At 36.9% G+C, this 21,216-nt stretch overlaps 2 protein-coding genes and 1 pseudogene across 2 annotated transcripts; 1 reads left to right on the top strand and 2 right to left on the bottom strand.

Moving 5' to 3' along the window:
• Positions 1–371: 371 nt before the first annotated feature.
• On the bottom strand, positions 372–889 carry LOC136284443 (DELTA-stichotoxin-She4b-like). The gene has a single exon (XM_066174775.1). The coding sequence runs from the start codon at positions 864–866 to the stop codon at positions 372–374; it is 495 nt and encodes a 164-aa protein (XP_066030872.1). The 5' UTR covers positions 867–889.
• Positions 890–3,857: 2,968 nt separating this feature from the next.
• On the bottom strand, positions 3,858–8,175 carry LOC136284368 (DELTA-stichotoxin-She4b-like; annotated as a pseudogene).
• Positions 8,176–15,873: 7,698 nt separating this feature from the next.
• Positions 15,874–19,530, top strand: LOC136284334 (DELTA-stichotoxin-She4b-like). The gene is made up of 5 exons (XM_066174523.1): positions 15,874–15,960; positions 16,450–16,509; positions 17,287–17,346; positions 17,412–17,462; positions 18,142–19,530. Exons 1-5 carry the CDS (start codon positions 15,891–15,893, stop codon positions 18,696–18,698), a joined length of 798 nt encoding a protein of 265 aa, XP_066030620.1. The 5' UTR covers positions 15,874–15,890; the 3' UTR covers positions 18,699–19,530.
• Positions 19,531–21,216: the final 1,686 nt, after the last annotated feature.

Genomic DNA, 21,216 nt, shown 5'->3' with positions numbered 1-21,216 from the left:
ACAATCGTCGGCAGAACCCAAAAACCTCTAACAGAACCTCAAAAATGAATAACAACTTAGTTAATGCATCCGATCAATCGAATTAATCTTTGACTGCGTGGGCCAAGACAAAAATTTTAGTGTGGGTACAAGGCAAAAACAGTCGACAAATTAAGCACGTTTACTAATGGAGGTCAGACAAGACAGTCACAATTAAGAAACTCATCGCGATAGTTTGAACCCAAAGAAATTCCGACTTTGAATTCAAACGTCTTTAGTGTACAGCTTTGAAACTTCCAAAATGTTTATTCTATCCGAAAATACTGCAGCGCCAACTTTGCAACAAAACAAAAGCTGTTAAGTAAAAAATAGAACAAAGAACTAACAGACTTTCACGCAGTTATTTCAGTTTGTAGAGATTCCGGCTTCCAGATCTTTAACTGCAGCTTACATTGGCCTGTGCTTGTCATGATGCCCTTCACGCGGTAACCTTCACTTATTTGTTTCTCATGCCAGCCGTCATCACCTCGGAAGGGATTGTGATTGTAATACATGAAAGACCACACATTATAGTCAGCTTCTGTCTTATTGCGATAAACCTTGGCATCCCACCAGTTTTCAAACAAATTGCGGTCGAATGGTACACTGAACATGACTGCTACGGTCATGTTGTCATCTGGGATAAAGAAGGTAATCACCCCCACACTTCCTCTTGGTAGACCAGTTGGTTTCGTGGCCGTATACAGAATTGCTTCCTGGCTCTTCACGAATTCGGGTAGGACATTTGGGCCGGGGGAACCGGAATAGAAGTATGCATTCATTGCATTCCACTGATGGGATGTTTCATTAGCGATGCCAATGGCAATTCCCCGATTTGTGGGTGACATTGATTTGAAAACTTCTTCCAGAACTTTTGGTCCTGACTGATCGGCTGGTATCACTGGATCCATCGTTTTCTACTCGTTCTAGGTCACTGATCCTACGAAGAAATTAGGCCATTTAAAATTTTAAGATGGCAACGACACTGTGGCTGAGTTCAGTTCTGTCTTCTTCAGCAGTAGGCCACAATAAAGTGTTCTAAAGGCACCAATCCAAGAGAGTTATCTTATCCTCGACAAGAAGTTTTATCGGTAAATAAGAGCAGTTGCAAATGAGAAAGAAAATGTGACTTTCTCTGTCTAACGCTATGCATGACTTGTTTAGAAAGACAAGCCCTCGATTTCACCTCTAATTTAAAAGCGTAACACCTCGATTGCCCATCTAGAGGCTCAGCAAAGTGCAAACGCATATTCAAGCGCTATGATATCGATATTTCATTCTCCATTTTGTTGCTGCGCTTGACTTAAGATGTCCTTAAAAAAAACCTTGTGCGGCTGAATGAAATAAATTGAAGTTTGAAAGCCAAAATGTTATACCTCGTATTGTCTTCACTGTAATCGTGAAAGTATTGCATTTCTTGCCTTAGTTATTCCTTTTTGGAAATCATTATTTCACAAGTTCTCATTACGAATACAAATTAAATTTTCAAGCTAGCAACAAAAGATAACCGTAGTGATCCTGCCGGCATGTGGCTAGTTTGCTGCATTGCAAAGTAGCGCGCTCTGATGTACTCTGAATGATGGACATCTCTCGGCAAATGTTTCATTTCTTCAGCATCTATATTTCACACAAAAATAAGCTCTTTAACAACAAGTTCGAGTCGCTTAACGTAGGAATTTGCAATGCAACGCCACACAAGTTATTAAGGCAGCAAATGGATGCATGCATGGCCTCATTTAGGATCTCGCTAAATTAAAACATTTGAAATCGTCTGAAAACCTAACCCTAAGCAAGCTCCTTCCTTTTTTACGTTCGTGAGGGAGTAGCTTATTAAAGAAAACGAGATAGCCATGCCAAGTTTGACTTTATATTTCCATACAGTAGCCCATTCTTCAAGCTCAAAAATATGCGTGGAATCTTGTTCGCCTTTTAACAAACGGAGTTAAAAGCTGACACCACTAGCATATGAAATAGATCCATCTCAAATATATTATGTAGATTGTAAAACATATGCGCTAACAAGCCTCTTCAATTTAAAAAGTAAATGCCTTGAAGCTAGATTTTACGGTGCTGCTAAATGACCGGCATCCGGTCAAGGTTTTCAAATCACTGGAAGGCTTTTGCACTCCAGAAAATCGGATATGGACCCTTCTCCCCCCTTCCCCCTAAGAAAGGATTAGGGGCTAGAAATGTTTGTTTGTGTTAGCAAATAAAAGACTGGTAGTCCTTAAATTTTTGTAAATTTGACGAATCAAGGGAACTTAGCCAATCCAGACTACTACGTATCGATAACGAAGTGCTAAGCGATCCTGAACGGCCTTACAGATCACACGTTTAAAGCTAGGTTTATGCCGGACTCAAAGCACCAAAACTGAGTTTCTAGTACATGATGATGATGCATTTTTCTAATTGTCTACATTTGAGCCTTAACTAGCATATTGGTTAATACTCACCTTCAGAGGTGGTGGAACAACGTTCTGACTCAAGGCTATCAGACGGGCGCACTTAACGATTACCACAGATTTGTTCACTCAAATTATTTATCATTATGTTCATGCGCAATCACGTGACAAGGCATTCGTTTATTTGGGTTATAATCACATATTTCGCTAAATTTCTGCGGACAATTAAAAGAGATGATTCAGTGTGAAATGGTGGGAACAGCTTTCCAAACTTGTCGAACTTTCCCGAACAATGCAAGAAAAACGAGGCTTTTTGCAAAATTTCACCTTCCCCAGACATTTTAAGGCACACAGTTGTGTTCTCGAATATCACATGACCTTTAAATTGCCACAGGAATGGCGCAATAAAGGGTTTATAAAAGGTTCCTTCCCATTTTCCCTATCACCTTTACGAGTTTGCCCCCTGAAGCAAGACAATATGCCCCCACCTTCACACCTTCCTTTACACCTTTAATGTGTAAAATAGTTCTGTTCCAGGTTTGGTTTCCCATCTTTTTGATCAGTCTGTATGGTATACTTGTGTTTAACCCTTTAACTCCTAAGATCTCATTTGTTATTCTCTTTACTGTATGACACACAATTCTTAAGATATTAAGAATATATGATAACGTCAAGAATAACGACAATGGTAACAACAAAGCTACATGAAACAGAAATGAACTTACAATTTGTGGTGTAACCAAGACCGGTAGCAAAAACTCTCAAACAAAAGTACACGGCGCTTGCAAAAACCAACGAAACGACTGCCCTAGATGAGATCAACTAGTGAATGAAAAATCTACCAAAAACAACGCTTATACTGGCTACCGGCGTTACTTAAACCTTACGTAACCTCACACAAAAACGCCAACTTGATGAATAGAAAGAAAAACAATACAAAATAACTTCGCAGTTCTTGATGATAAACATATGCAAATTCTAGTTACTACAGCTTGAAATTACTAAAACTTGAAAAATTTCTGATTTTAGACGTCGTACACCAAGTTAAATTGGACGCCGCCTGAAGTGAAGTACAAGCTATTCGTTATTTGTATTCAAATGCTCTCCCCCTGAGCCAAAGCTCGACAGTAACTGAGGCCATGTTCTACCCTTGTGACTGGTAAACAACTTTCTTATTTCACGACCGAGCTCAATATTTCACAAGATGTTCAGACATTATTAATCTCAGCAATATGCAACAAGCTTAGGTCGAGTGAACCTAGAGAGGTAAGCTAAGGGCACCACTGAGTTCTCTGTGGCTTTGTAGCAGTATCAAAGTGCAAAACCAAAAGTGAGATTCAGATGTTAGGGGATTCTTCACGGTGAAGGGAGAAACAGATGATAAAAATGAAGACAGTTTATAAATAAGGCGGCAATTTGTATAAAAATAAAGTGGTTTTTTAATGACAAAATGTCTACAACATTCGTGCACTACATAGTTGTCAAAAAGAAGAAAAAAAAAGGAACGTATTGTGAAACACACGCGCTCACAAAGTGAGCATCTTACAATACTATTACCAAAGCTTATAACTGATTTATCATATCAAAAGACTATCACACCTTAAATAATCTTTTCTGAAACCAGAACACTCTTAACGCGAAGCTTTATCACTCAATCGTGCCTATATCAAAGTGTTAGAATCTGATTGGTTCTTAACATCATTTATCTATTAAGTTGATTGGCTGTTGAAGGACTAATCAGAAAAAGCTTGTTATCAGACAGTTTCACAACCAATGAAATTCACGCAGCAGATATAATAAACCAATGAGATTCATCTACCTAGTGAATGCTATCCTCTCAAAATAAACAAATTGTAATCCAAAGTTTCCAATGTAAAACAAAGATGATTGAAATTGTAATGAGACTATTGAACGTTTCCATCATTTACGAACGACCAACTTAATGCTACTCTTCTGGACAATTAGGAAAACAGCAGTTGTTAAAGTTAATAATTGCGAGCTCTACGCGGATGATGGAAGATTGAAATTATTGAAAATGTGTTCCACTGGTGAGTTTCTTGCACTTTCTGATTGACACGATTGAAATTATTCCCTTCCTGAATTTTACTCCACTTATAATGAAATTAATGAATCAAAACGTTATCCTGTGAAGCCTAATAGCTACGTAAACGTTTATCCAAAACATTGTTATGCACACGACAAAAAAAAAATTGTTGGACTTTCACGCAGTTATTACACTATGTCAATGTACCAAAGACAAAAGCACGTAGGGATTCACTTATAGATATCTAATTCCATTCTACTCTCTCCTGCGCTTGTCATTATTCCTTCTACGCGGAATCCTTCACCTATAGCTTTGTCATGCCATCCATCATCTCCTTTAAAGGGATTTCCGTAGTACATGTCATACCACATATTATAATCAGCTCTCTTCTTACCAGGGTAGACCTTGACATCCCACCAGTTGCTATACCAATGATAGTTGAATGGTACGCTGAACATGACTGCAATGGTCTTGCCGACACTTGGCACGTAGTAGGTAAACACACCTACGCTTCCTCTAGCCACAGGGCCTTTCGTCTTCCTTGCAGTATAAAGACCCGCCTCTTTTCTCTGCACGAACTTGGGTAAAATTGTATCAGATGTACCAGAGTAAAAGTATGTATTCAGAGCCTGCCATTTGTAAGGTGTTTCATTATCAAAACCGATGGCAATCTTGCGGCCAACCGACGCTATCGTGTCGAGTGTCCAAGGTCAGCTGGGTTGCTGCTATCACTGTACCAGGGTCCACTCGCTTGCTCTGTTCATGTTCCCCCTCTGCAGAGAAATGATAAAAGAAATCATAGCCTTAAATCGAATGTTGGAATCTTACTTTTATCAAATAAAGCAATGATCCTTTCCTGAGGTGAAAAAGAAATGAAATTAATCTTCTTTAGAATAGTGATTAGAATGTTTATATATGCAATATTTGTTCATGCCACGCCTAGGTTTATAATAAGGATTAGTTTAATCAGATGTTCCAAAAAAAATTTATCCTTTAACTGAATTATCACCCCTTAAATGACTTGTGATTTTGAACAATCAACCGCCAAATGGCTTGCAAATTTAATCGTCTACCGTCAAAACGGACTTTTTTTTGGATAACTCGAAGCCCCTCCGTGGTAAATTATGTGCAGATAAAGTGTTTAATTTGTTCTCCATTTATAGCGGTAAGTCATTCAAAATCTAGTTGTACGTGCAGAATTAAAATCAGACGAAGTACTTTAACAATTCGACGTATCCTAAAAACTTTTGGCTCCTACCGAGTTTAACATATAAGCTACTGAGATCCTTAATTGTTTCATAAAATATTCCTTTTATCTCAAGAGATGAAAAAATGCAAACTAAATATAGCTGAAATTATTTTTCCACATTTCTTTCTAAAGAAAAATTTATTAATAAAATTAATGATAATAATAATAATGATAATAAAATGCTAAGAACTGAAAAGAAATGAGCTTACGGTCCATTTCTTGCTTGTCATTAAAACTCTTTTCGGGTCCAAAGAGGGAACCTGGAAACAAGATCATAGTTTAGCAAAGCGAAACTGTATGTCGCTAAATAAAAGAACGAGCTCACCGAGTTCTCCTTCATTGTTTTCCTTTTCTCCACGTCCTTGGATGGAATCATTCTGTACACCTGAAAACAGAGTGAAAATTTAGCAACCTCTACACTCTGATTCAAGCCGACAGATAGCGTTGCAAAGTGGTCACAACATTTTATGAGAATGAATGAACGATGGTGATATCAAATGCTGTGTAATTTAAGAAGCAGAGAACTTAAACGATTAGTGGGTTAAAATGCCTATTGACGAAGTAAACGTATTTTATAATTTACGATCCGGAAAAAATCTTTTGTCCTATGTCCTATTGATCGATCAAAGACACATCCTGCCCGGAAACTGTCACGGCTCAACAGATAGATAATGGTTTCTCGGAGACCAACCTTAAGACATATGGCTGTGAATGCGAAGGTCGAAAACTTTATTTAAACTCCTTTTGAAGTTGGGTGAAATTTTAAGCTATACCTAAAGCTACTTTGATAAATATCAATTGGCATTCACCTTACGGAAAGTACTGAGGCCAGAGGCTATTTTAGAAATTACTGTGAGACAAAACTGCTTATGACAAAAAAATTCTTTAGCTTCTCAAAGCAAAAAGCTAACAAAATACAAAAAAGTTTGCAAGTGAGGTGTCAATACGCGAAAAAAGAATATCAACTGTTGATATTCTCTTGTACGCGATTGATTGTTCCATTTTATCAAGAGGAAAAAAGGTTTAACTTTTAAAGACTGTTAACGAACATAATACGTTATTTAAAATCTGCAGAAAATAAAGTAAGAAAAAAGATAGTAGTTTTATCCGCAAAGGAAACTGCACATAGGCGCAAATAAGGCATGAATAAATGACCTTACCCATTTCTTGTTCAATGTTTCCAAATTCTTCGAAATCTTCTTCGAATTCAATGTGGGCACCTGAAAAAAAGTGATTTTTTATTTTATATTTCTATTGTGCGCTGAGCCGACCGATAATATTATAAATTGGTCACTATTTGAATTAAGAATGAATGAAAAGTAATGATAGTATTGAAGTATTTACTTTTTGGGCTTAAGGTGTCACAAGTATCGATATTAAACGACGTTTGACACAAGAAGCAGAACACAAAATTTCAGGTGTAGCGTTAATTACTTGTGTTGATATAAAGGTTCTGCACGCTTTGTTCTCTGGTTTGTTTATCCGTTTTTCTCTCCCATATGGCTCCAGGAGAGTGGAGGGAATGTTTCTGATTATCACAGTAATAACCACTTCTCGTTTAAAGCTCTTGCTTCAGAACCACAGAGAAGCAGAAAGCTGACAGTTGAGGTACACAAGTCTTAAATCATGACTCGCAAATGTGTTTTCTGATTTCAATTTCTCACAAGTTTGCGATTTGAAATTTCAAACGATCTTAGAAAGCCCCTTGTAAATACCTGATACACAGCAACCCATGAAAAACAAGACCAGGAAAATCGAAAAAACTGCACGCGTCTTCATTTTCATCTCGCGTTAGCTGTGGTGGACTCTATAATAGAAAAGAGCAAAATTAGAACGGCTTTGTTTGAGGAAACAGATAAGTGACGCTATAAAGTGAGAGGAGAAGCGTCGCTATTTCGCATCTTTTTGAGAACCGATTTTGTCTCAAAACCATTGAAAGAAAAACGTTTCCGTCATTTTTCGACGTCAATATATAGTGTGTAATATTTTATGCCTTTGTTCACAGCAAATTGAATAACTTGTTCTCACCAAAAACTAACAAAACATTTCAATCGAAAAAGGAAAAGTAGATAAATATCATAAAGTAACATTTTCAAGGCATACCATATTTTTTTTCAGTGTTTTTGATGACCCCTTTCAGGAAGGGCCTTGATAGCTAGTGTCATTAACTGGGTATAACCATCATGTAACAATGATAAATCTTTTCTTGAGATTCGTGAATACTCACCTCGAATGATAGCGTAGCAACTTTCCAACTCAAAGCTGTGAGAGATTACAACTGACAAGCACTACGAATTAGTTCACTTATATCATGTTCATGCTCGATCACGTGATTCCATTCTTTGGCCCTTTTTTAAAGTAAAAATTCCGCTTAATCTTTGCGGAAAATTGTAGAAAAGATGAATCACTGTGAGGAGGAAGGAACATCATTCCGAAGTTTTCCGGAGCAATTCAATAAAACGGAACTCTTAGACGTCATACAGAGGTGTCGGGGACATTTATCCTGTCCAAAGCACTTTCGAGCACAAACTAGTGTTTTTATTAAGTCTACGTGATCTTTGACTTCCCATTGAATTCGTGCAGTAAACTGTAACAAAAAATGCTATCATGCTTAAGCACTTGAATCTTGTGGTAAACTTCAATTTGATTGCCTAACTTTGAGAACCACAGCTTTTCAAGTCTGAGGTAGTTAATGAAGTAATTAGCGAATTATTTCTGCCCTCAACAATTTTGTGTCAAATCAGATATCATGTCTAATCGGATGTTCACAATAGAGACAGGAAGTTTTCTTTTCTACTTTAACTCTGTCTTTCTGTTTTTCATTCCTTTCTTAATTCCCTCTTCTCCTCAGATAAACCTTGTCCAATAATTAAGAACAATGCTATACATAACAATTTGTAGCGTTTGACGCCAGCTGAAGTCATCCCAAATTTGCTCTGGTGTTTGAAATAAGTCATGGAGATGTCTAATGCAAATGATGTTTACATCACCAATAATGTAATCAAACACAACAAAGATTAGTAAATTAAAGTAAGTTTGTTGTGTTTGGTTTGTTGGTTAATGAGTCATCAATAAGTCTGTGTTTTAAGGATGCAGAGAGTTTTTCGCATCTGCTTGGAGTGACATGTTCTAAATTAGTTAGCCAACCCTTCAAATTCATTCGCCTACAAAAATTTGAGCTCTGTCAAACAGCGTTTTAGTCGGGCAATAGAGTGAATGTAATTCGCCTAACCAAAGGAAAAAATGTCGGATGGTGAGGTATGTTTCCTGAGAAACGGCGGTGCTGCGCCAACGGAAAGGGGGGGGGGGACTTATAACTAGATAAATTGGTTTTATCAACTGAGTTGAAAGCATGGAAAATTTTGAGCTCGGCCATGAAATGGAGAAAGATGTCATTCTTCTTGTAAAGCGCGTGGGACAAAGGTCTTTTATTTCCAGGTCCGTTAGGGTTTTTTTTCTTCAAATCTATCCAAAGTGGGAATTAACTCTGTTTTGCTTGTTTTTGGTTCCATCGTCATCTCCAGGATTTGATTGTAAGGTAGAGTTCCGAGGGTGTGCGGTCACGAAAGCGGAAGTCTCAAGCAATCATGTAATATTTCTGTCTTGGTTCCACTTGCATAATTAATTCATTGAGTTGTTTGAGAGGAATAAGGTGTCCTAACTATTCCTAAGAAATTTCTTCTCTGTTTTTATTTCTACCTGTAAGCTTTCCAGCGAAGTTTTCAAGTCCGGTATATAGTTATGAGTGCCGCAGGGTCATCAGCGGAATCAACACTGTTTTCTCTGTCCTTCATGCTTGACCGTTCTGTGCAACTGTGCTATTATCTTGTCGGAGCAATTTTTAGTTCCTTTAAAGGTGCACAAATGTTTTTTTCTTTTTGTTCTTTTTAGGAAGCGATTGGTTGATATCATTTTGTAGTTTTACTGAAGAGCTTCAGTAAGAGTTATACATTCAGCATTTGGCAATAGACTGACCGACTCTAAAGTAGAGCTAGTTGATATTTAATCGACGAAGGTTCTGGTTTGATTTCCATATCAAGAATCCAAACTGCGCTATTTATAACAACTTGAGATTGTACTATTCAAAAATTCATCAAAGGAGCGTAAGAAGACTTAAACAAAACGTGTTATAGTAAACGAAATTAAAGTGATTTGGAGATTATTGTTTACTCGTCATAACAAATGACAAGAGGGGTTTAGTTTCTAAATCAAATGTCCTGCTGCATGGTTTAGGGGAGTGTAACAAGATGATTTGTTTTATCAACTGAGTTGATGATGTAAATCGACCATCGTTAAAAGTTTCTAAAGCTGAAGTTTTCGAGCGTTTGCACTTCCCAGAGCGACTGTGCTCATCATAACATGTCGTTTATCCATACATATGCATTTACATATACGTTTACGGAACAAACTACTAAATACTTCCTTGCTTGGTTTTTAAAAACATCCAATTCCTCTTCATATTAACAGAAGATAAAGAAATAAGATAATGGACATTACTGAGAGGAAGAAACGACATTCCAAATATATTCCTTTACAACTGACTAGAGCTGAGACCCTCAGCAGTCGTACGTAATTATTTGGCAAAGTTACCATTTTCAAGGGATCTGGTGTCCCGCAATTGGCGGTGTTCATTTGTTAGTTTTTAAAGACCTTCAAATACCCACTGAATTCCTATGAAACAACCAGAGTAAATCTTGTAAACAATTTTTCTCTGTATCTTGGGGTTAAGTGGATTGTTTTCGATTGCTGAGGTGTGACAACCAGACCGGTTCAAGTCTATTCATTGAGGTATCTATCGATTTTTTTCAAGTATCACTGGGTGTTGATTCCGACCCGAAATGTGAAACGGAGGGGAGAATGCGGTTACTCGTAGGTTATCACAGGTATCAACTATCAGATATAATTTTGGCGTGCTTGTGCGCAGTATTTTCTTAACGAAAATTATGGCCGCACTCTCCCCTCCGTTTCACATTTCGGGGTGGAGGGGTATATGGCCGGCTACACGCACAAACACCATGATAATTTGTCTTTGTTTCAAGTAGTGGCCTTAACGTGCGATACGACACGTTTGCGAGTGAAGCTCGTTAGATGTGGCACTTAATCTATCAATGCGCTCCTTTTTACTCGTTTGCGCAGCGCTCCTTCTTATTGCCAATTGTTTGATAGAGGTAAAAGAAAACAATTGGTTCAGGGCTACCAACCGACATTTCGCTCGGAAGATTCCATGTCATTTCACTCCTCGATAATTCTTTAGCGTGCCATTGAACTGTGCATGAACCTCACACTTACAATATATGATTAATTATTTTCCTGTTTGTAGCCACATATTGTTTTCATTCGCGAGACAAACATATAAAGGTTAAGACAGAAAGGAAAAAAAATCGTTTCTCTTATGAGTACCTGATCAACCATTTACTTTGTTCGCTACGCATAGTATTGCGCAAATGTCGGATTAGACTTTTATTTTATGACAAGTCTCTTATTTGAGATTCTGCCATGAGACCACCACCTTGGAGGGTAACGATATTGAAAAGGAAAAGACTCTACCCATTCGCTCTGACAAATAGCTAACGCTCGAAACGTCAGCTTTATTAAATCTCTACGGAGGCCAATTCATGCACATTGTCAACTCATTTGAAAACACCAAGTTATCACGTATTTATCAACATGCAACCTTAACGTCTTGAATGAAGCAGAGCAAAAAAAACAATTGGAAATTTGTCTGACGTAATTCTACTGAGTGAACAGATCTGCAACTTAAAAAGGCAGAATCAACACCCAGTGATACTTGAAAAAAATCGATAGATACCTCAATGAATAGACTTGAACCGGTCTGGTTGTCACACCTCAGCAATCGAAAACAATCCACTTTACCCCAAGATACAGAGAAAAATTGTTTACAAGATTTACTCTGGTTGTTTCATAGGAATTCAGTGGGTATTTGAAGGTCTTTAAAAACTAACAAATGAACACCGCCAATTGCGGGACACCAGATCCCTTGAAAATGGTAACTTTGCCAAATAATTACGTACGACTGCTGAGGGTCTCAGCTCTAGTCAGTTGTAAAGGAATATATTTGGAATGTCGTTCCTTCCTCTCAGTAACGTCCATTATCTTATTTCTTTATCTTCTGTTAATATGAAGAGGAATTGGATGTTTTTAAAAACCAAGCAAGGAAGTATTTAGTAGTTTGTTCCGTAAACGTATATGTAAATGCATATGTATGGATAAACGACATGTTATGATGAGCACAGTCGCTCTGGGAAGTGCAAACGCTCGAAAACTTCAGCTTTAGAAACTTTTAACGATGGTCGATTTACATTATCAACTCAGTTGATAAAACAAATCATCTTGTTACACTCCCCTAGACCATGCAGCAGGACAGTTGATTTAGAAACTAAACCCCTCTTGTCATTTGTTATGACGAGTAAACAATAATCTCCAAATCACTTTAATTTCGTTTACTATAACACGTTTTGTTTAAGTCTTCTTACGCTCCTTTGATGAATTTTTGAATAGTACAATCTCAAGTTGTTATAAATAGCGCAGTTTGGATTCTTGATATGGAAATCAAACCAGAACCTTCGTCGATTAAATATCAACTAGCTCTACTTTAGAGTCGGTCAGTCTATTGCCAAATGCTGAATGTATAACTCTTACTGAAGCTCTTCAGTAAAACTACAAAATGATATCAACCAATCGCTTCCTAAAAAGAACAAAAAGAAAAAAACATTTGTGCACCTTTAAAGGAACTAAAAATTGCTCCGACAAGATAATAGCACAGTTGCACAGAACGGTCAAGCATGAAGGACAGAGAAAACAGTGTTGATTCCGCTGATGACCCTGCGGCACTCATAACTATATACCGGACTTGAAAACTTCACTGGAAAGCTTACAGGTAGAAATAAAAACAGAGAAGAAATTTCTTAGGAATAGTTAGGACACCTTATTCCTCTCAGATAACTCAATGAATTAATTATGCAAGTGGAACCAAGACAGAAATATTACACGATTGCTTGAGACTTCCGCTTTCGTGACCGCACACCCTCGGAACTCTACCTTACAATCAAATCCTGGAGATGACGATGGAACCAAAAACAAGCAAAACAGAGTTACCGTAGTTATTCGGTTATAAGGCGCACTGGGCTATAAGACGCACCCCCAATTCGGCAACTTCATTATTGCATGTTTTCAAACTGAGAAAATCGCTAAAATACTTGGTTATAAGGCGCGCCGTTGTTTAGGGAGTTAAGATCGGTCAAGTTTATTGTAAATTCTTTCATAAACTTACAAAAAAGAGAAAAAGTCGCGTATTGATTTTAGTTTACCGTTAATCAACAAAAGCAGAATTGTCGCACACGCGACCACGCACAAAAACAAAAGCCTTGATTAAACAAGATGTACCGCCGAGAATGCAGGTCTCAGTGCACTAAAAAGGCTGAAAGGATGAAGAAGGTATTTACCTCTTCGCTTGTTTATTTTCGTTTCGTTTTGTGACGCATCAAATTACTAAGCACGTGCTCTCGAGCACGTATCACATCTATGCAAATTTGACTTCGCTTGTCTTTTCAGAACCACCATATTCATAAAAGTCAATGTGTGTGTGTCATTTTATTTGCTTGAAATCGCACCAGTAACTGTGATCAAAAATAAATTTTTTTTTATCGGTGGCAAATCTGTGTATTTTAAAAATCTCGCAGAAAAAGGAATTCTTCGAATAGGGGATCTAATCTCGGACAATAACGAATTTATTGTTAAAAGTAATTACAAGTTGAGAGAATTAAACACCTCGCCGTTAGATATATTTAGACTTATTTCTGTAATAGACGCCTTACCAGTTGAATGGCGTAAATCATTAAACACGCTTGCTTCTACAGCTGACGAGCATTTCAATTTTGTATAACGAAATTAAATTAAGTTTTAATGACAAAAACGTTTTAATTGAAAAAGTCATTTCAAAGACTATATATAAAGAACTTCGAAATAGAATCATCACTCCACCGACTGCCCAACTGAATTTTAAGACTCATTTTGTTAATGATGTTTTAGAATGGAAAGAGATTTACAGCTTGCCATTTCGTACTTCCTTGGACACAAAATCGCGTGAATTCCAGTATAAACTACTTAACAGGTGTCTTATCACAAATTCTTTTTTAAACAAAATTGGTATTATTCCATCCCCGGCGTGTTCCTTTTGTGGCGAAATGAACAAATCCTTGGGGCACTTTTTTATTTCTTCTCGTTATACTAAGGATTTCTGGGCTGAGGTAATAAAGTGGTTCGATAATCAAGGCGTAAAGATAAAACACCTCTCTGAAAAAGATATAATGTTTGGTATTTTAAGGTGCGAAGACGAATATTTAATCAATCATATTTTAATAATTGCCAAACAGTATTTATATTCTTGCCGACAGAACAAATCTCTTCCTTCAATTAAAGTATTAAACCTCAAAATTAAAACGATCCACTAACTCGAGACTATGATCGCAAAATCAAATAATAAGCTAAAAGCTCATAATATGAAATGGGACAAGTACAAAAATTATTAGATGGTATAGAACCTCATGTTTGTTGCTGCACTTTACTAGTATTATATTTAGATTTATAAAACCAATATATATTTATAAAACCAACTTATCTAGTTATAAGTCCCCCCCCCCTTTCCGTTGGCGCAGCACCGCCGTTTCTCAGGAAACATACCTCACCTTCCGACATTTTTTCCTTTGGTTAGGCGAATTACATTCACTCTATTGCCCGACTAAAACGCTGTTTGACAGAGCTCAAATTCTTGTAGGCGAATGAATTTGAAGGGTTGGCTAACTAATTTAGAACATGTCACTCCGAGCAGATGCGAAAAACCCTCTGCATCCTTAAAACACAGACTTATTGATGACTCACTAACCAACAAACCAAACACAACATACTAACTTTAATTTACTAATCTTTGCTGAGTTTGATTACATTATTGGTGATGTAAACATCATTTGCATTAGACATCTCCATGACTTATTTCAAACACCAGAGCAAATTTGGGATGACTTCAGCTGGCGTCAAACGCTACAAATTGTTATGTATAGCATTGTTCTTAATTACTGGACAAGGTTTATCTGAGGGGAAGAGAGAATTAAGAAAGGAATGAAAAACAGAAAGACAGAGTAAAAGAAGAAAATAAAAACTTCCTGTCTCTATTGTGAACATCCGTTTTGACATAATATCTGATTTGACATAAAATTATTGAGGGCAGAAACAACTCGCTAATTACTTCATTAACTACCTCAGACTTGAAAAGCTGTGGTTCTCAAAGTTAGGCAATCAAATTGAAGTTTACCACAAGATTCAAGTGCTTGAGTTAATGATAGCATTTTTTGTTACAGTTTACTGCATGAATTCAATGGGAAGGTCAAAGATCACGTAGACTTAATAAAAACACTAGTTTGTGCTCGTAAGTGCTTTGGACAGGATAAATGTCCCCGACACCTCTGTATGACGTCTAAGAGTTCCGTTTTATTGAATTGCTCCGGAAAACTTCGGAATGATGTTCCTTCCTCCTCACAGTGATTCATCTTTTCTACAATTTTCCGCAAAGATTAAGCGGAATTTTTACTTTAAAAAAGGGCCAAAGAATGGAATCACGTGATCGAGCATGAACATGATATAAGTGAACTAATTCGTAGTGCTTGTCAGTTGTAATCTCTCACAGCTTTGAGTTGGAAAGTTGCTACGCTATCATTCGAGGTGAGTATTCACGAATCTCAAGAAAAGATTTATCATTGTTACATGATGGTTATACCCAGTTGATGACACTAGCTATCAAGGCCCTTCCTGAAAGGGGTCATCAAAAACACTGAAAAAAAATATGGTATGCCTTGAAAATGTTACTTTATGATATTTATCTGCTTTTCCTTTTTCGATTGAAATGTTTTGTTAGTTTTTGGTGAGAACAAGTTATTCAATGTGCTGTGAACAAAGGCATAAAATATTACACACTATATATTGACGTCGAAAAATGACGGAAACGTTTTTCTTTCGATGGTTTGGAGACAAAATCGGTTCTCAAAAAGATGCGAAATAGCGACGCGTCTCCTCTCACTTAATAGCGTCACTTATCTGTTTCCTCAAACAAAGCCATTCTAATTTTGCTCTTTTCTATTATTGAGTCCACCACAGCCAACGCGAGATGAAAATGAAGACGCGTGCGGTTTTTTCGATTTTCCTGGTCGTGTTTTTCATGGGTTGCTGTGTATCAGGTATTTACAAGAGGCTTTCTAAGATCGTTTGAAATTTCAAATCGCAAACTTGTGAGAGATTGAAATCAGAAAACACATTTGCGAGTCATGATTTAAGACTTGTGTACCTCAACTGTCAGCTTTCTGCTTCTCTGTGGTTCTGAAGCAAGAGCTTTAAACGAGAAGTGATTATTACTGTGATAATCAGAAACATTCCCTCCACTTTCCTGGAGCCATATGGGAGAGAAAAACGGATAAACAAACCAGAGAACAAAGCGTGCAGGACCTTTATATAAACACAAGTAATTAACGCTACACCTGAAATTTTGTGTTCTGCTTCTCGTGTCAAACGTCGTTTAATATCGATACTTGTGTCACCTTAAGCCCAAGAAGTAAATACTATCATTACTTTTCATTCATTCTTAATTCAAATAGTGACCAATTTACAATATTATCGGTCGGCTCAGCGCACAATAGAAATATAAAATAAAAAATTAATTTTTTTTTCAGGTGCCCACATTGAATTCGAAGAAGATTTCGAAGAATTTGGAAACATTGAACAAGAAATGGGTAAGGTCATTTATTCATGCCTAATTCGCGCCTATGTGCAGTTTCCTTTGCGGATAAAACTACTATCTTTTTTCTTACTTTATTTTCTGCAGATTTTAAATAACGTATTATGTTCGTTAACAGTCTTTAAAAGTTAAACCTTTTTTCCTCTTGATAAAATGGAACAATCAATCGCGTACAAGAGAATATCAACAGTTGATATTCTTTTTTCGCGTATTGACACCTCACTTGCAAACTTTTTTGTATTTTGTTAGCTTTTTGCTTTGAGAAGCTAAAGAATTTTTTTGTCCTAAGCAGTTTTGTCTCACAATAATTTCTAAAATAGCCTCTAGCCTCAGTACTTTCCGTAAGGTGAATGCCAATTGATATTTATCAAAGTAGCTTTAGGTATAGCTTACAATTTCACCCAACTTCAAAAGGAGTTTAAATAAAGTTTTCTACCTTCGCATTCACAGCCATATGTCTTAAGGTTGGTCTCCGAGAAACCATAATCTATCTGTTGAGCCGTGACAGTTTCCGGGCAGGAAGTGTTTTTGATCGATCAATAGGACATAGGACAAAAGATTTTTTCCGGATCGTAAATTATAAAATACGTTTACTTCGTCAATAGGCATTTTAACCCACTAATCGTTTAAGTTTTCTCTGCTTCTCAAATTACACAGCATTTGATATCACCATCGTTCGTTCATTCTCATAAAAAGTTGTGACCACTTTGCAACGCTATCTGCCGGCTTGAATCAGAGTGTAGAGGTTGCTAAATTTTCACTCTGTTTTCAGGTGTACAGAATGATTCCATCCAAGGACGTGGAGAAGAGGAAAACAATGAAGGAGAACTTGGTGAGCTCGTTCTTTTATTTAGCGACATACAGTTTCGTTTTGTTAAATTATGATCTTGTTTCCAGGTTCCCACTTTGGACCCGAAAAGAGTTTTAATGACAAGCAAGAAATGGACCGTAAGCTCATTTCTTTTCAGTTCTTAACATTTTATTATCATTATTATTATTATTAATTTTATTAATAAATTTTTCTTTAGAAAGAAATGTGGAAAAATAATTTCAGCTATATTTAGTTTGCATTTTTTCATCTCTTGAGATAAAAGGAATATTTTATGAAACAATTAAGGATCCCAGTAGCTTATATGTTAAACTCGGTAGGAGCCAAAAGTTTTTAGGATACGTCGAATTGTTAAAGTACTTCGTCTGATTTTAATTCTGCACGTACAACTAGATTTTGAATGACTTACCGCTCTAAATGGAGAACAAATTAAACACTTTATCTGCACATAATTTACCACGGAGGGGGTTCGAGTTATCCAAAAAAAGTCCGTTTTGAGTTTCATTTAAGTCATTTAAGGGGTGATAATTCAGTTAAAGGATAAATTTTTTTTGGGACATCTGATTAAACCAATCCTAAGAATTAAGTTCAGAGAGTTTATAGTTCCAAACATTTCCCCTTCCCAAACCTAGGCGTGGCATGAAGAAATATTGCATATATAAACATTCTAATCACCATTCTAAAGAAGATTAATTTCATTTCTTTTTCACCTCAGGGAAGGATCATTGCTTTATTTGATAAAAGTAAGATTCCAACATTCGATTTAAGGCTATGATTTCTTTTATCATTTCTCTGCAGAGGGGGAACATGAACAGAGCAAGCGAGTGGACCCTGGTACAGTGATAGCAGCAACCCAGCTGACCTTGGACACTCTTACAAAACTGCTTGACACGATAGCGTCGGTCGGCCGCAAGATTGCCATCGGTTTTGATAATGAAACACCTTACAAATGGCAGGCTCTGAATACATACTTTTACTCTGGTACATCTGATACAATTTTACCCAAGTTCGTGCAGAGAAAAGAGGCGGGTCTTTATACTGCAAGGAAGACGAAAGGCCCTGTAGCTAGAGGAAACGTAGGTGTGTTTACCTACTACGTGCCAAGTGTCGGCAAGACCATTGCAGTCATGTTCAGCGTACCATTCAACTATCATTGGTATAGCAACTGGTGGGATGTCAAGGTCTACCCTGGTAAGAAGAGAGCTGATTATAATATGTGGTATGACATGTACTACGGAAATCCCTTTAAAGGAGATGATGGATGGCATGATAAAGCGATAGGTGAAGGATTCCGCGTAGAGGGAATAATGACAAGCGCAGGAGAGAGTAGAATGGAATTAGATATCTATAAGTGAATCCCTACGTGCTTTTGTCTTTGGTACATTGACATAGTGTAATAACTGCGTGAAAGTCCAACAATTTTTTTTTGTCGTGTGCATAACAATGTTTTGGATAAACGTTTACGTAGCTATTAGGCTTCACATGATAACGTTTTGATTCATTAATTTAATTATAAGTGGAGTAAAATTCAGGAAGGGAATAATTTCAATCGTGTCAATAAGAAAGTGCAAGAAACTCACCAGTGGAACACATTTTCAATAATTTCAATCTTCCATCATCCGCGTAGAGCTCGCAATTATTAACTTTAACAACTGATGTTTTCCTAATTGTCCAGAAGAGTAGCGTTAAGTTGGTCGTTCGTATATGATGGAAACGTTCAATAGTCTCATTACAATTTCAATCATCCTTGTTTTACTTTGGAAACTTTGGATTACAATTTGTTTATTTTGAGAGGATAGCATTCACTAGGTAGATGAATCTCATTGGTTTATTATATCTGCTGCGTGAATTTCATTGGTTGTGAAACTGTCTGATAACAAGCTTTTTCTGATTAGTCCTTGAACAGCCAATCAACTTAATAGACAAATGATGTTAAGAACCAATCAGATTCTAACACTTTGATATTGGCACGATTTAGTGATAAAGCTTCGCGTTAAGAGTGTTCTGGTTTCAGAAAAGATTCTTTAAGGTGTGATAGTCTTTTGATATGATAGGTCAGTTATAAGCTTTGATAATAGTATTGTAAGATGCTCCCTTTGTGAGCGCGTGTGTTTCACAATACGTTCCTTTTTTTTCTTCTTTTTGACAACTATGTAGTGCACGAATGTTGTAGACATTTTGTCATTAAAAAACCACTTTATTTTTATACAAATTGTCGCTTTATTTATAAACTGTCTTCATTTTTATCATCTGTATCTCCCTTCACCGTAAAGAATCCTCTAACATCCGAATCTCACTTTTGGTTTTGCACTTTGATACTGCTACAAAGCCACAGAGAACTCAGTGGTGCCCTTAGCTCACCTTTCTAGGTTCACTCGACCTAAGCTTGTTGCATATTGCTGAGATCAATAATGTCTGAACATCTTGTGAAATATTGAGTTCAGTCGTGAAATAAGAAAGTTGTTTACCAGTCACAAGGGTAGAACATGGCCTCACTTACTGCAGAGCTTTGGCTCAGGGGGAGAGCATTTGAACCCTAAGCAATAGCTTGTACTTCACTTCAGGCGGCGTCCAATTTAACTTGGTGTACGACGTCTAAAATCAGAAATTTTTCAAGTTTTAGTAATTTCAAGCTGTAGTAACTAGAATTTGCATATGTTTATCATCAAGAACTGCGAAGTTATTTTGTATTGTTTTTCTTTCTATTCATCAAGTTGGCGTTTTTGTGTGAGGTTACGTAAGGTTTAAGTAACGCCGGTAACCAGTATAAGCATTGTTTTTGGTAGATTTTTCATTCACTAGTTGATCTCATCTAAGGCAGTCGTTTCGTTGGTTTTTGCAAGGGCCGTGTACTTTTGTTTGAGAGTTTTTGCTACCGGTCTTGGTTATGCCACAAATTGTAAGTTCATTTCTGTTTCATGTAGCTTTGTTGTTACCATAGTCGATATTCTTGACGTTATCATGTTTGTACTTAGATATTTGTATTAATTATTTGTTTCAGTCGAGTCACGTTTACACGTTTACACGTTTACACGTTTACTTATCTTTCATCTTTACGTTTGGGAGTTCTGGGAGTTATTAAGACGTGCTTTCAAGTTTGGCGTAAACTTAGAAACACAAGCCTCACTTTGAAGACGTCTTTGATGGACTCCTGGCATCAGTCACTCTCACTCACTTTTCCCAAGTCCGCTTAACCCTTTACCTCCCATGAGCGATCAAGAGAGAATTTCTCCTTATAATATCAGCACAATATCAAGAAGAGAAGTGATGAGAATAAAGTAAAATATCAATTCGGGGCTTATTAGTTGATCCAATACCAAACTCTCCAAATTGACATCTTAAGAATTGTGTGTCATACAGTAAAGAGAATAACAAATGAGATCTTAGGAGTTAAAGGGTTAAACATAAGTATACCATACAGACTGATTCAAAAGATGGGAAAACAAACCTGGAAAAGAATTATTTTACACATTAAAGGTGTAAAGGAAGGTGTGAAGGTGGGGGCATATTGTCTTGCTTCAGGGGGCAAACTCGTAAAGGTGATAGGGAAAATGGGAAGGAACCTTTTATAAACCCTTTATTGCGCCATTCCTGTGGCAATTTAAAGGTCATGTGATATTCGAGAACACAACTGTGTGCCTTAAAATGTCTGGGGAAGGTGAAATTTTGCAGAAAAACCTCGTTTTTCTTGCATTGTTCGGGAAAGTTCGACAAGTTTGGAATGCTATTCCCACCATTTCACACTGAATCATCTCTTTTAATCGTCCGCAGAAATTTAGCGAAATACGTGATTATAACCCAAATAAACGAATGCCTTGTCACGTGATTGCGCATGAACATAATAATAAGAGTGAACAAATCTGTGGTAATCGT

The sequence above is a fragment of the Pocillopora verrucosa genome, chromosome 11 (assembly GCF_036669915.1).
Source record: "Pocillopora verrucosa isolate sample1 chromosome 11, ASM3666991v2, whole genome shotgun sequence".
NCBI classification, from domain to species: domain Eukaryota; kingdom Metazoa; phylum Cnidaria; class Anthozoa; order Scleractinia; family Pocilloporidae; genus Pocillopora; species Pocillopora verrucosa.
Note: the sequence above shows the minus strand (reverse complement) of the source record. Positions and strands in the feature narration are given on the sequence as shown.

Excerpts from the sequence above, each read along its gene's own strand:
- LOC136284334 (XM_066174523.1), top strand. The coding sequence starts at position 15,891 with ATGAAAATGAAGACGCGTGCGGTTTTTTCGATTTTCCTGGTCGTGTTT. Across the intron at positions 15,961-16,449 it reads CATGGGTTGCTGTGTATCAG|GTGCCCACATTGAATTCGAA; the intron begins GTATTTACAAGA and ends TTTTTTTTTCAG. Across the intron at positions 17,347-17,411 it reads AAACAATGAAGGAGAACTTG|GTTCCCACTTTGGACCCGAA; the intron begins GTGAGCTCGTTC and ends TCTTGTTTCCAG.
- LOC136284443 (XM_066174775.1), bottom strand. The coding sequence starts at position 866 with ATGTCACCCACAAATCGGGGAATTGCCATTGGCATCGCTAATGAAACA.